The sequence below is a fragment of the Bos indicus x Bos taurus genome, chromosome 14, assembly GCF_003369695.1.
Source record: "Bos indicus x Bos taurus breed Angus x Brahman F1 hybrid chromosome 14, Bos_hybrid_MaternalHap_v2.0, whole genome shotgun sequence".
NCBI lineage: Eukaryota > Metazoa > Chordata > Mammalia > Artiodactyla > Bovidae > Bos > Bos indicus x Bos taurus.
This window is the reverse complement of record NC_040089.1, coordinates 19,442,978-19,458,152: the sequence shown is the minus strand read 5'-3', so window position 1 is coordinate 19,458,152 and position 15,175 is coordinate 19,442,978. Positions and strand designations below refer to the sequence as shown.

The following is a 15,175-nucleotide window of genomic DNA, read 5'->3' as shown; positions in this document are numbered from 1 at the left end:
AGTCCTGTCCTAGATAGGTATTTTGCAAATATCTTTTCCCATCTATGGCATCTCATCTCTTAACAGTGTCTTTTGTGGACTAATTTTAATTTTAATGAAGTCCAACATAGACTTATTTTTCCCTATGAATTGTGGTTTTGATGTTGTATTTAAAAACTCATTGCCGGACTAAGGTCACCCAGATTTTTTTCCTGTTTTCTTCTAGGAATTTTATAGTTTTGCATTTTACACTTCAGTATACAATCTGTTTTGAGTTAAATTTTGTAAAAGAGGTAAGGTCTTTTTCTAGATTCCTGTTTTTCCAGGGTGTTTGTCAGTTGCTGTAACACTATTGGAAACACTGTCTTTTCCTCTATTGAAATGTCAGGTCAGTTGACTGTGTTCGTGTGGGTGTGTTTCTGGGCTCTCTGGTCTGTTGCGTTGGTTTTTTCTTTCGAGGGCAGGATGCTGTCTTGATGACGGTGGCTCTGTTGTGTGTCTGTCCTCAGCTCCATTCTTCTCCAGTATTGTCCTGCCTACTCTAGGCCTTTCTGCCTCCCGTGTAAACTTGAAACTTGGCTTATGGTATCCACAAAGTGACTTGCTGTGCTTTTGATGAGAATTGTGTTGAATCTGCAGTGCACCTTAGAAAAAGTGTACATCTTAACAGTGTTGTCTTCCTGTACGTGAACATGGACTATCTCTCTCATAATTTTGATCTTTGATGTATTTCAGCAGTGTTACAGTTTTTCTCATACAGATCTGTATGTATTTTGCTACACTTATACCTAAGTATTTCATTTATTTTAGCTAATATAAATGGTATTGTATGTTTTTAATTTAAAATTTCACTTGTTCATTGTTAGTGTATAGGAAAGCAATTGAGTTTTGTATTTTACCTTTGTATCCTACAACCTAGCTACAATCATTTTGTAGCGCTAGATTTTTTTCTTGTTGATTCTTTGAGATAGTCTATATAGGAAACTGTCACTTGTGAACAAGGACAAGTTTTTCTTCACTCCCAGTCTCTATCCATTTTATTTCTTTTTCTGGCCTTCTCACCTTAGCTGGATTCCCAGCACCAGATTGAAGAGAAGTGATGAGAGAGACCTCCTTGCCCTGTTGCTGATCTCAAGGAGAAAGCACCACCTTTCCCACCATTAGTCAGTGATGTCAGCTGTCAGGTTTTGAGTGTTTGTTGTTTTTTCAGCTAAAGATAATATCTCTTTATTCCACATATTGAAGGGAAAGAATGTACCGGTCTCTTACTTCCCCTCCAGTCAGTTCTGATTATTAAGATCGATAATGTTCCGTTCTGTAGCTGTAAAGCTTTGCCCTTTGTTGCAGGTTGATCCTCATAGATGAAAAACAGTAAATGGTATTTTATTATAATGATTATATAAATATTTTTCGCTGAACAGGAAACTAGTACATACTGTATTTCCTTTCTTGTATGATTCTTTTCATGGAGTTTTGTGTTGAATTTTGTTTTACTTACACTGCCTGCTCTATATTCTTAATTATTTTCCAAATCCTCAAAAATGGTGACAGATCTTTGGAGCCATCCTTTTCCTATGTAATTTCTCTCCTGGAGCCTTCTGTCCCTCTGAACCTTCCTTGACTGATTGCTCTGCTGTCAGCTGTCATCTAGGCCTCCTCTGTATTAATCCTTTAGGGTCATCCTTTCCTAAATCACAGAACTTCTTTATTGGTTTATTCCAACTGTAGGCTTTTAATAAATGTTCTTTACCAAGGTGAGGAAACTTCCTCTATTCGTTGATTAATGAGAGTTTTTATCATCAGTGGGTATTGGATTTTGTCAAGTGGCTTTTCTACATCTATTGATACGATCATATGATTTTTCTTCTTTATTCTGTTGATATGATAGACTGTTGTTATTTAGTCGGTAAGTCATGTCTGATTCTTTATGACCCCATGGACTGTAGCCCACCAGGCTCCTCTGTCCATGGAACTTCCTTGTAAGAATACTGGAGTGGGTTTCCATTTCCTTCTCCAGGGGATCTTCCCGACCCAGGGATTGAACCCGTGTCTCCTGCACTGGCGTATATTCTTTAGTGCTGAGCCTCCAGGGAAGCCCGGTGATAAATTACACCCGGTGATAAATTAGTTGATTTTTTAAAATATTGAATTGGCCTATAAACCTAGAATAAGTCCCATTTGGTCATGGTGTAATCCTTTTTTATATATAGTTGGATTAGATTGCTGATATCTTGCTAAGGACATTTGCAGCTCTGTTCATGACAGACCCTGGTCTGTAGTTGTCTTTTCAGGTAGTGTCTGTATCTGGGTTTGGAATTAGGTGCATGCTGTTGTTAGGGGATGAGCTGAGAAGTACTCCCTCCCTCTGCTACTGTCTTCTGGAGGGAACTGCATAGGATTGGTATAATTTCTTTCTTAAATGTTTGCTCCAATTGATCAGTGAACTCCTCTGGGCCTGGTGCTTTGTTTTGGAAAGTTATGAATTATTGATTCCGATTCTTTAATACAGGCTTACTTCGTTTTATAGTGCTTGGTGGATACTATGCTTTTTACACATTGAAGGTTTGTAGCAGCCGTGTGTCAAGCAAGTCTCTCCCTGCTGTTTCTTCAGTAGCTCACTTAGTGTTTTGGTGTCACATTTTGGTAATTCACGCAGTATTTCAATTTTTTTCCTTATGGTTATATTTGTCATGGTGATCTGTGATCAGTGATCTTCGATGCTACTATTACAAAAAGATTGCAACTTGCTGAAGGCTTAGATGACAGTTAACGTAATTTAGCAATTAAGTATTCTTTAATTAAGGTGTTCGTTTTTTAGACATTATGCATTTGTTGCACATTTAATAAGCCATAGTATAGTGTGGACGTAACTTTTATGCACACTGGGAGCCAGGGATCAAACCCAGATCCAGCCATTGCCTGGCTTGCCAGAAGGGGGTTGCCAGTGGTATGAAGACCCCAGACAAAATGTATTTCCTCAGCTCGAGTCGTGTTCTGTAATTGGAAGGAAATTGCTTAATCCCATGTAATTGTAAATATTGTTAGCGCTCACGGATACCGTAGGATAAAAGGAACTGTGGTTTGTACCAGTCTTCTTTTTCTTAATTCATTTAGCAGACTCGCCATAACTGTGTGATTGAGTCTCTGTGCTGGGAGCCCTCCCCTCAGCTTGGACTCTGCCCTCTGTGAAGACAAGCCTTCTGGCTGTGCTTTTACTGGCTTAACTTTGACTCAATCTTGATTAGATTTGTAAGAACAATGAAATTAGCTAGGCAGTCTTTTTTAAATCAGGATGTATTATTTTCCTTTTCAAAAAGTCATTCAAGGATGCATTGCAGGAATGCATTTTAATAAACCAAGCCTACTTAGTTCTCATTATTTTATCCTCTACAGATAAATTTTCTCCTAATGTTTGTTCTAGTGGAAAATTAAATTCTTTGCTCCAAGAGTGGGAAGGATGACTCTCCTGTTTTTCTGGAAACTTAGTTCACATCTTACTTTTTCTCACATGTCTCATTTCACCACTCTTCAACAAGGATGGTCTGAGATTTGCAGTGTATCTTGATGGTATGTACAGTGCTTCACATTCCAAGAAAATTAGACCAACTCAATCTCCTGTTTAAAATTCCTTCCTGGCTTCTCATCCCTTCCAAGATCAAGTCTAGAATCCCAAGGAGACTTGGAAGGTGCTGGCCCGAACAGTTCTCTGCTGTCTCACCTGCCTTTTTCTCTGCCTCAGGGTAAAGGGTGGGCCTGTGCCCCTCCCTACCAGCAGCCCCACCTCAGCTCCATTCTTTCAGGAAGCCTCCCCTGACACTTAGGCCAGCCTAGAGGGCCTCTCTTAGGCCCCTCTAAGGGGTCTTTTCCATTTCTCAATTTAGCATGTATTTTATGTTCTACTTTTTTTTTCCTTCAAGACACTATTTTTTAGAGCAGTTTTAGCAAAATTGAGCAGAAGGTTCAGAGATTTTGCACATTCTCTCTACCCCCACACATGCACAACCTCCCCCACCGTCAGCACCCCCACCAGATGGTGCGTTTGTTGTAACTGATGAACCTGTACCGACTCTCATCACCCAGAGTCATAGCTATAGCTGGGGTCACTCTTGGTGACTACATTGTGTGGATTTAGACAAACTTATGACATGCAGCCATCATTACAGTGCTGTACCGAGTGGTTTTCCTGACCTAAAACGTCTGTGCTCCACCTCTTCAGCCCTCCCCCTTAATACCTGGCAGCCACTGATCTTTTCACAATCTGTATAGTTTTGCTTTTGCCACAATGTCCTATAGTTGGAATCATACAGTCTGTAGCCTTTTGAGATTGGCTTCTTTCGGTTAGTAATATGCATTTAAGGTTCCTTCATGTCTTTTCATGACCAGAGAGCTCATTTATTAAAAATTACTGAACAGTGTTGCACTTTCTAGATAAGCCAGACTTTATGTATCCATTCACCTACTGAAGGACTTCTTGGTTGCTTCCATGTTTTGGTAATTAAGAGTAAATAGCCACATGCCAATGTGGAGAAGGCAATGGCACCCCACTCCAGTGCTCTTGCCTGGAGAATCCCATGGACGGAGGAGCCTGGTGGGCTGCAGTCCATGGGGTCGCTGAGGGTCAGACACAACTGAGCAACTTCACTTTCACTTTTCACTTTCACGCATTGGAGAAGGAAATGGCAACCCACTCCAGTGTTCTTGCCTGGAGAATCCCAGGGACAGGGGAGCCTGGTGGGCTGCCGTCTATGGGGTCGCACAGTCGGACACGACTGACGCGACTTAGCAGCAGCAGCAGCAGCAGCAATGTGTATGTGGACCTGTGTTTTCAACTCCTTTGTGAAAATACCAAGGAGTGTGATTGGTTCATTGTACCATAGGACAGTGTTTAATTGTGTAAGAAATTGCCAAACTGTCCACAGTGGCCATACCATGTTTTATTACCACCAGCAGTGACTGCAAGCTCCTGTTGCTCCACATCCTCAGAAGCATTTGGTGCATCAGTGCTCAGGACTTGGCTGTCCCTGTAGGTGAGCAGCAGGGTCTCACTGCTGTGTTCATAGGTGTGCAGGGGTGTCTCATTGCTGTGTTCATAGGTGTGCAGGGGTGTCTCATTGCTGTGTTCATAGGTGTGCAGCGGTGTCTGATTTCTGTGTTCATAGGTGTGCAGGGGTGTCTCACTTCTGTGTTCATGGGTGTGCAGCGGTGTCTCACTTCTGTGTTCATTTGCATTTCCCTCATGACATGACACTGGACATCTTCTTGTGTGCTTCTTTGCCGTCTGTGTATCTTCTCTGGTTAGGTGTCTGTTGAAGTTTTTGGCCCATTTTTTAATCAGGTTATTCTGGTTCTTATTATTGAGTTTTAACGGTTATTTGTATATTTTGGATAGCAATTCTTTATCAGAGTGTCTTTTGCGGATATTTTCTCCCATATTTCATGATATTTTTACTCATTTGTTTATCTGCTTTCCCAGTCAGACTGTGGAGTCCATTGTAATTGTGGCATTTATTCTTATGTTCACAGTGCTACATTTATATCCCACAGTAAAAAACATTGTATACATATTTGTTTGTTGAATAAATAAATCACAAATGTTGGAGTAAAGAGAAATAGGGAAACCACATAAGAGGAGATACTAACAAACCAGTAAGAATCTTTCCTTATCAAGAAAGTGGAAACCAAGATGTGGGATTCCATTCCACCATCCAGGAGGCAGATGCTTACTGTAAATGTCCAGGCAGTGGGCGAATGTGAACAGTGTGAGCCAGAGGTCCTGTGGGATGCACCTCTGAGGGTTTTTCCATCTCTGGGCTCACACTTTTGGACACAGTGACTCCGTCCACCCCATGAGTCCATTCCAGGGGAAGAGCCCTTCACGGAAAGGGCCCAGTAGACAGATGCCTGCTGCCTTGTCCTAGAGCAGTTTGGACGCCTAGTGTCCAGTCTGGAGAGTGGTCAGGGGAACCCTGACGTAAATCTTCAGTCATGCAGAGCCTCAGGGCAGGACGTGACGGCGCAGGCATGCGTTCTTGTCACGTACTCATAACACGCATGCTGGGAGAACGCAAAGACAAAAATACTCGGGTAGGTGGTAATAGGCTTACGCTTTAAAACTTGTCCTTTGCTGTAACTTAGTGCAATAAATGGGAATTATAATAAGTTTGAAAGTGAAAGTGAAGTTATTCAGTCGTGTCAACTCTTTGCAACCCCATGGACTATAGCCTACCAGGTTCCTCCATCCATGGGATTTTCCAGGCAAGAATACTGGAGTGGGTTGCCATTTCCTTCTTCAGGAGATCTTCCCAACCCAGGGATTGAACTTGGGTCTCCCGCATTGTAGGCAGATGCTTTACCATCTGAGCCACCAGGGAAGTAATAATAATAAGTTTAGGAGCATTTATATAAACTCACAAATTGAGGAAACAAACCTGGGCACCTCCTGTTACCATCTGTGACCTGAGGGGCACAGAGAGGCTGGGGGACAGAGCCGCCTCTGAGCCCAGCTCCCCTTCCCTGATCCCAGGCACCGTGGTTGCTGTGGACGAGAGCACCGCCTGCTCGTGGCCTGTGTGTGATCTGTGTGGCAGCGAGAGACTGGAACGGAGCCTGGCAGACAGGTAGGGGGCAGCCGCCAGGAACCCCACGGCCTGGGGCTAAGGGGGCACATGGGGCAGCCGAGCTGCCAAAGGAGGCTGGGCGCGTTTTCTCCCCAAGTCACCACTGCGCTCCTGCTGCTCCCCTGAGGCTCCTCTGGTCCTAGAAGAGAAAAGAGCGGGCTTCCTCAGCTCCTCTGTTGTCAAGTGGGAGAGAAAGAACTTAGGGCAAACATAAATGTGTGGCATGCTGGTGACCGCACGGGCGACCCTCCGCAAGCTGACATACCTTCCTGCCCAGCATTACTGCCCCCTGTCCCCCACACACCCTGGACCCACCCTCCGAGCCAGTCCTCTGGCCCCACTGGCCGTTAGAGGCACCCAGGGCGCCCTCACTTTCCTGCTGCTGGACACCTGCTGGGTGGTGGCCTCGGGCCCAGACCAGACAGTGCAGGCCAGGACTTGGAGACGACGGGAGCGTGGAGCTAGGTTCCTGGGAGGCAGGAAGGAGCAGGGACGCAGGTGACCAGAGCAGGTCTGCCTGGCCCCGCCCCTTGTTGGCCAGGCACTCAGCCGGGTGAGCTCCCTGCCAGGTCTCTCCCTCCTCCGGCCACTCCACAAGTGGCCAGATCTCTGCGCCCAGGCTGCTTCGGGCCTGTGTCAAGACCTGGGTTTCTGAACGTGACGCCCAGACCCGGGGTGCAGCAATTGTCTGTCCCCACCAGGCTCCCACTCTCTGTCCTCTTGTCTCCAACAGCAGCGGCACCTTCTCCTGTGGGGACTGCTCCCACGTGGTCACCTTGCCCATCCTCAGGAGGCACCTGCAGGTCTTCCTGGACTCCCCCTCGCAACCCCGGTGCACAGTCAGGGTCAAGGTAGGAGCCGGCAGGGGCTGGCGCATCTGTGTCCACCTCCAGGGCCCCTTCACCTGCGGCCAGGAGGGGGCTGCCTCTCCTGGTCTCTTCCCGGGGAGGGAAGGCTCAGTCTCTGCAGTGGGGCTGGTGGCCTCGAGCCACACGGCAGTCCCCGGGAGGGGTGTTTCCGGTGAGTGGGGTTGGGTGTTGACGCAGCCCCCTTGGTGGTTCTTGCAGCTGCTACAAGACAGCATCTCTTCGCTCCTGAAGTTTGCTGCCTGCGAGGATGGGGTAAGTGGAGGCCCAGCCCCTGGGTGTGTGCTTCTCCCCTCTGCCTGTTCCTCGTGTGCTGGGCACCAATAGAGGTCAGACTCTGGAGGCTCAGCTCGGTCCCTGCTTCCTCCTCTGACTCACGCCTTTCCCTTTCGGAACTGAGGTTACTTCTCATCAGTCCTGCAGGAGATATGGGGCTCTGTCCCCTGGCTTCCACTGTGATAGGATGGTCTCAAGGTTTCAAGTTAGACCTAATAGAACAGCTATCTGAGACATACATTTTTTAAATTGCTGGGTGAGTCTGAGTGCATGGAAACCTCTCAGAGCTACCCTGACTGAATGGTGGTGGCTTTGTGAAGAGGTGTGAGGCATGCTCCTGAAAGAGACTGCCACCTGAGCATACACACCTCACCTTACACGCTGACATTACCTTACACATCCATCTCACCTTACACACCCACCTTACCTTACACACCCACCTTACCTCACACACGTTACCTTACACACCCACCTCAACTTACAGACTGGCATTCCCTTACACATCCACCTCACCTTACACACCTGCATTCCCTCACACACCCACCTCACCTTACACACCCACCTTACCTTGCACACCTGTGTTCCCTTACACATCCACCCTACCTCACACACCTACCTCACCTTACACAACCACCTCACCTACATGCCTACCTTATCTTGCACACCAGTCTCACACATCTACCTCCTTACACATCCATATCACCTTACACACCCACTTTACCTTACACACCCACCTTACCTCACATACCTGTTACCTTACACAACTGTTACCTTATACTACCACCTCAACTTACACAGTGGCATTCCCTTACACATCCACCTCACCTTACACACCTGCATTCCTTTATACACCCACCTCACCTTACACACCTAACCTTACACACCTACCTCACCTACAGGCCTACCTTACCTTGCACACCCATCTCACCTTGCATACCCATCTCACTTTACACATCCACCTCATCTTACACACTGGTATTACCTTACACACCTCTCACACACTCACTTTACCTTACACACTTGAATTCCCTTACACACCTAATTGCACACACCTGCCTTGCCTCACACCCTTATGGAGCAGATAGCTCTGTCCATGTCAGAGCCATGCAGAAGCTTGTGAGGGGCTTGCGTGTCTGCTCTCAGTGTTTGAAACCCAGGTGGCAGACGTGCACAGCTCCTGCAGTTGCTGGCAAAGAGGATGCTCACATCGGCAGAGCTAAGGGTTCCCACAGCCACAGGCCCACTCTGCATCCAGCCTGAATTTGGAGGCTCCATGCAGCCCTCCTAGCTGCTTGCCAGCCCCTCCTGGGCTTAGGGGTGGGGGGAGAAGTGGCACTTATTACAGTCTTTACTTTACACCAGATGTCAGAGTTTTGAGTAAATCGGAATGTCCGTGCACAGAATCTGTAAGGAGCCCTGGTCTGGCTGCAGTTCCAACTCGAATCCCCAGCCTCATGCACCTCTTTAGAGCAACTTGTTGACCCCCTGCCCCCTCCCCCCAACAAACCTTCATCCAAGGGGCTGCTGTGCGGTGGGGACCAATGTCTCGAGGAGGGCTTGTGGACAGGTGTCCCTGATCGTGTTCAAGTGTGATGGGAATCAGCAGTTAGAGCAGCCAGCCCCCATGCTCCCTGCTGTCCTCAAGATGGGCAGAGGCCACACTGACTGGAGAGGCCACAGGGACAGGGCTCCTGTCAGATGCAAAGAGACCCGCAGAGGGAAGGTCACTGCAGTCTTCACAAGCGACAGCTAGAGGGTAGCCAGCCTGGGTGGGGACGACAGGGACCCTGCGTGTGTTCTCTTCAGATGGAAGTCCTGTGTTTCACAGGTGGTGAGCCTGTGGTTCGGTGACTGTTGGTCCTTGGGTAAGGCTCATGGATTGGAGAGTTCCAAGGTAGGGGGCTTTAAACAGACACTAAATATGGCAGGTCCATCTCACCTCATGCCCTCAGGGAGGAGAGCTCTGTCTGTGTCAGAGCCATTTGGAATTTGTTACCGTGGAGGATAGGATGCTGGGGGAGTTCTTCTCAAGGAGAACACAGCAGAACAAATCGAAGCCCATGGCTGAGTGCTTAGGGATGGCACCCAGAGCATCCATGGGCCCTGCAGTAACCCGGGTGCCTTTCCTGGGCCCCAGGCTCCCTGGACAGTGGCCCTCGACCTCCTGCTCTCTTCAGGGGCCTGGAGTCTGAGAGGCCTGGTAGGAACCCACTCATTCACTTATTCCCTTTTAATGGAGGCAGGCTGTACCTCCCACACATTCGACTTCTCGACTGCTTGCATCCTAGAGAGCTTGTGTATGCTTGTGTGTATGTGATCCATGTGTGTGGGGCATGTGCACCAGTGCCCTGGCTGAGAGGCCCAGTGGCGAGCACCTCAGTGTCCCCTTTGTGCTGCTCTGCCAGCAGAGGCGAGGCCAGTAGGACTGGGGAGGTGCCAAGCTCGTCACCCCCAACCCCGCCTCTGCACTCAGTGGATTCTCAGGCTTTATGTCTACCTGGAAGGAAGTGGACACGGGTGTGGGTGAGAGGGGGGCATTGGCCACGAAGACCACCTGAACTCTGTCAGTTTAGGGTGCGGATGTACATTCACAAATTGCAAAGAATCAGATGACTCTCCATGAGAACCATGACTGCATTCCCAGAACAAACTGTGCCATTTCTGGTAGGACCCAGGAGTGTTGGGTCTCAGGCCTCCACTTAACAAGGTCCAGCTTCAGATGTGAAGGCAGTGGTCACACCCACCACTCTACCTGAGTGACATCACAGAAGCAAGAGTCAAAGAAAATACACTGTACCTTTTAAAAACAGAGGCACGTTTTATACTCACACACAAATACATGTATTCATGTAAACGAGCACGTGTGAGTTTGGTACTGTGATTGTTTTTAACTTCTTCATGTTAATTTCCCCCCAATATAGGTATAATTAAATCTCTATTTATAAATGATAGAGTTATTATTGAAAACTATAGCTGCCAAACCTGGCGTTTTAAAAAGAGGGTATTTTTCAGACTTTTTTTTCCAAGTCAGAGTTTAGTGCTTGTATCCAGGGGACCTGGGCCCCCCATGGATACACACCGGGGAAGCCCTTGTAGACGACACAGCGGCATACAGCATCACCTTGTCCCTCTCAGCCCTGAGTGGGAACCTCCTGCCCCCTTCTCCAGCATCTCTGCCGCCTTCCTGCCACTGCGCCTGTGCGAGGCCCCTCATGAGCACAGAAGCCCTGGGAGTGACCGAGGGGGTGTGACCTTGATGTCTTGGCCACAGGAGCCCGGCGGGAGGCCTCCACACTGTCCAGTCTCATCCTCTCATTTCCCCCCTTCACCTGCGTGGACCTCAGCTCTCTCCCTCGCTTTACCTGAACGTGCTACCAGGGAGGTCGGACCTCCCTGTGAACCACGGTAGGGAAACAGGGCATTTGGTGCTGTGCCTGTCTTGTAGGTGGGAGACGGGGATTGCAGTGAGCTGGCTTCACAGCGTCCACATCCCAGACCAATCTGGACATTTACTGCTGCAGAAGGAGCCATCTCAGGCCTCAGTGTGTCTATGCTGTGCACACAGACCCACTGTCTGGACATGGCTCTGCTGGGCAGCAGTCACAAGGCTAGACTGTGGTCACAGATGTCCCCCAGTCCCTGGCTGGCCCTTATGCTCCTGTCGGCTGGGACCTCGCTGGGCCCTGAGCCAGAAACCCACGTGGTCTGGACCCCCTCATGGCATGCGTCTGGTCCTGAGCAGGGATGGGGCACACTCCATGCCCCTCCCACCACACCATGCTCACAAGAAGCCAGACACGGGGTGAGGGCAGTGAGGTGCCCATCAGGAACACAGATGCGCCAACCCTGGCCATGCTGCTGACCGCCCAGCCTGGGTCTCCCTGCCAGGACACGTTAATGATGGAAGGGGCAAGTTAGCACTGAACTCAGTGATCACAGACATCCATCAGGTGTCTGGCACAGAGCAGGGCTGGGAGGAGCCCCAGCACTGCGCCTCAGGTCCTGTGGAGAAACTTCCCAAAGAACACGTGACCTGAGGCTTCAGTCTTCCTGAAGACCAATAAGCCTCTCTTTTTGTTCAGCCCTATTCCCCCAAAGAAAGTGTCCTGAGGTCTGATACCTGGAGACCAGGAGGGCACAACATACTGCCCAACTTGGTCACCGGGCCCCGTCGCCTGGAGCTCTGCATTCCCAAGTGGACATGATGCTTGCCCAGGGCTAACCTGTTCCCTGAGACTGTCATCAGACAGTGAGATGGAAGGCCTTTCTACAGCATGGGGAGAGGCGCTCAGCTCAGGGCAGCTCTGGGAGAGATACCTTGTTGAGGCAGGCAGAGCAAGTCCTTGACCAGAAGTGCTGGTCGACTGCGGAAGTGGGAGTCAGCAGCAGGCGCGATAGAACTCCCGCTGGGACCCCAGGCACGGCTTCCCGTGTGCTTCCCCCCCAGCTTCTGTCCTAGAGCGGCCAGCTGAGAGGTGTGCGCCTTGTATCCACTGACAGACATCGATAAGAGACATTCTTGATGTTCTTGTGTAAAAACAAACTCAGCTACCAGAAAAAAGCAGTTCCTTTGCTTGTATCACAGCCTATTCTCACCTCCAGAGAGGGTCACGGGCCAGGGAAGGGCCTCCTGCTCTGGCTGTGGTGTGCCAAGTCGGCGGGGAGCAGGGTGTCCAGGGCTGTTTGCTCTAACCAGCCTGCCTCTCCTCCCTGCAGAGTTACGAAGTGAGGAGTGTCCTTGGAAAGGAGGTGGGGCCGTTAACCTGTTTTGTCCGGTGCATCACCACCCACCCGACCAGCAGCGTGGGATTGGAGGAGGTTGAGCTCCTGAGCGAGGGGAGAGCCTCTTGAGAACACTGGCAACGGCCACAGGATCTGTGAACTTTACCAAGTGGCTGAGAGGTGGTGGTGGTTTGGGTAATTTCTTAACCCTGGGCAAAGTGAATGTACTTTATGATCTTGAAATGGAACTTCATGTTAGTAAAATGGCTTTGTAAACTATCAATCAAAATACTTTTTTCTATGATTATGTATTTTTTATTACCTTTCTGCATGTTAAAGCTTAAATAAGCTTCAGGCCTTCGTATTTATTTTAGATAATACAGTAGAAAAAATTATTTTGTCCTACTGTAATTTTAAAGTGTTCTGTTCAAATTTTACCATGATTCAACAGGTTTTTTTCCCCATTTCTTTTAACATTTCCTCAAAGAATACCCAGCAAAGGGCCAACCTTTGTCCTCTCGTCTATTACTGCCCTGCACAGTCAGTGTCCAACCTAAGTACTTTGCAGTTCATTATTATTGTTTGGAAAATGTTCTGGGGGCACTATGTCAGAGGTCAAACTGTTATGAGTAAAGTATAGATAAAGTGAGAGAACAACAGGTCTGGTTAGCACTGGGTGCAGAGACAAGGCCACCCCGCCACAGGAGAGCTGGGTCATCGTTCACCTTGTTGGCAGAGTATCTGAGTTAAAAGTAAAACCCCGGACTAATTATCTCTGGACACTAAAGATTTTGTTTCCTCCCTATGACAATATAATCATGACAGGCCACGGTTAATAAATTACATAATATAGAGGTAGCAGCCAAGACAAAGAAAGGCTGCCCAATACCCACTCTCATGGGGGAAAGGCAACGACTTTATTTATTCGTCCAGGTTAATCTTTGAAATATTACAAGTACTGGCAAGGTAGCCAGTTTTAAGTAGCTTTGTGACTGTCCTTTCCATCTCCTACATGACTTGTACTTCACGCACTTGGAAAATCTACTTGAAGCTGACTACAGAAGTGAGGAAAGTGAAAGCAAATCCCATGAAAGCCAAGATGAGTCGGGCTGGTTTTCGGGTAACCGAGCCCTCTTCTCCTTGCCCCTAGACCCCCACTCGAAGTGGGACGCACTCCAACGGGTTTCCAACACGTTCCCGGGGCGCGGGCACCTTCCACCCGAACGGATCTCGGCAAGTTAACCAGCACGTCCGCAGGTGGAGTTCGGCCTGTTTGAGAAGCAAAGCAACCCGGGATGACCGGCCCCGGGGTGCAAGTCAGCCAGATGCGCGCCCTCCCCTGCGGGTTCGGAGGGCCGCGAGCGCAGGAATCAAAGTGGGTCTAACGCGTCTTTATTCTTACAAATACTGTAAAAATCAGTATAAAAAAGTGAGCATGCTCAGTCTTTCCCTCGTATCTACAGTACAAAGGCTTGTCGGAAAAGTCTCTTTTACGAAAGTACCTTAGCTGCATCCTAGGCGTAGGATGTAGAGAAGCTGCCGTCACAGTAACTTAGGGTCCACGCGGCAGCTGTCCGAGTCCCGGCCAAGCGCGGGAGTCCGGCCCGGCGGCTCCAGGCAGTGCGGCCGCAGCCCGCGCGGCCCCCGCGTCACCGCGCGTCCGCCGCCCCCGCGCCGGGCAGGAAGGGCGCGCCGGGCAGCTGCTTGAAGAACCGCCGCAGTCCGGCCAGGTCCCGCGTGAGCTGCTCCACGCGCTGCTGCAGCTTCTCGTTCTCGGCCGAAAGCTCCACCAGCTTCTGCTGCATCTCCTGGTTGCGTCGCTTGGCCTTGTCGCGGCTCTTGCGCACAGCGATGTTGTTGCGCTCGCGTCGCTGCCGGTACTCGGGGCTGCCGCGGTCCGGGCCCCGCTTGCCTGCCGCCTTGTCTCGCGCGGGCCCGGGCGCTGGGGGCGCGGGGCTCCGGCGCGGCGGCTCTGGCGACGCGGGCGGTGTGGGTTGCGCAGCGGCCGCGAGGCTCACCACCGTCTGCGCGCACGCGGCCACCTGCGCGGGCAGCAGGGAGCCGGGCGCGTCGCCGTCGCCCCAGTCGGGCTCGCGCTTGAGGGGTCGCGGCGCCGGGCCAGGGCCCCCGAGGCGCGCGGGGCCCCCGGGCAGTAGCTCCAGGGCGCCCGCTTTGTGGTTGCTGTTGAAGAGGTCGGCGAAGAGCTCATCGTGGCACAGCTCCAGGGTGGGCACGGCGGCCATGGAGTCGATGTAGGCGCTGAAGTCGATGGCGCTCTCGTCGTCGTACATGGCGGACGCGGCGGGCTCGGCTCCCCGACCCGGTTTCCCCGCGCGGCCGGGCTCGTAGAAGGCAGCGGGTTCCGCCGTCCAGGGCGCGCCGCGCGCTGGGCCGTCCAGGCTGAAGAGCGCGGCGCTCATGGCGGCGTCGGGCCGGCGGCGAGCGCGGTCCCCGGGCGGGCCGGGCGCTGCCTTTTCTAGCCCGGCTGACGCGCACGCCCCGCCCCGGCCGCGAACCGCGGGACCCCCGCCCGCGCGCCTCCCCCGCGCTTCCTGCCCGCCGGCCCGGCCCGCGCGGCGCTGCCGGGAACGACCCTCCCTTGGCCGCGCCTCCTTCTTCCTCCTGGTGGGTCGGCGCCTCCGGGGCGGAACCAGAACGGGGCACCGGACCGGCTCGCGAACTAGGGCACCGGGGCGCTGCCCCGCAGCTTCAGGG

At 50.7% G+C, this 15,175-nt stretch overlaps 2 protein-coding genes and 1 long non-coding RNA gene across 8 annotated transcripts in view; 1 reads left to right on the top strand and 2 right to left on the bottom strand.

The window, feature by feature from the left end:
• Positions 1 to 12,764, top strand: part of SPIDR (scaffold protein involved in DNA repair) — a 275,902-nt gene extending 263,138 nt beyond the window's left edge. For 5 of the 6 annotated variants that reach the window (XM_027560936.1, XM_027560940.1, XM_027560937.1 and 2 more), the window contains 4 exons: positions 6,503 to 6,596; positions 7,330 to 7,447; positions 7,664 to 7,717; positions 12,455 to 12,764. In XM_027560936.1, coding sequence (XP_027416737.1) covers positions 6,503 to 6,596; positions 7,330 to 7,447; positions 7,664 to 7,717; positions 12,455 to 12,589 — 401 coding nt within the window. In that variant the 3' untranslated portion in view covers positions 12,590 to 12,764. The remainder of the gene's footprint in view (positions 1 to 6,502; positions 6,597 to 7,329; positions 7,448 to 7,663; positions 7,718 to 12,454) is intronic. The other variant, XM_027560942.1, reaches the window with a different exon arrangement.
• LOC113904148 lies at positions 5,466 to 6,496 on the bottom strand. The gene is made up of 2 exons (XR_003514423.1): positions 6,408 to 6,496; positions 5,466 to 6,033 (listed from the first exon to the last, which is right to left on the bottom strand). It is a non-coding gene; the product is annotated as an uncharacterized LOC113904148 (long non-coding RNA).
• A 562-nt stretch (positions 12,765 to 13,326) lies between the features above and the next one.
• On the bottom strand, positions 13,327 to 14,922 carry CEBPD (CCAAT enhancer binding protein delta). Its single transcript, XM_027560943.1, has one exon. The coding sequence runs from the start codon at positions 14,878 to 14,880 to the stop codon at positions 14,110 to 14,112; it is 771 nt and encodes a 256-aa protein (XP_027416744.1). The 5' UTR covers positions 14,881 to 14,922; the 3' UTR covers positions 13,327 to 14,109.
• Positions 14,923 to 15,175: the final 253 nt, after the last annotated feature.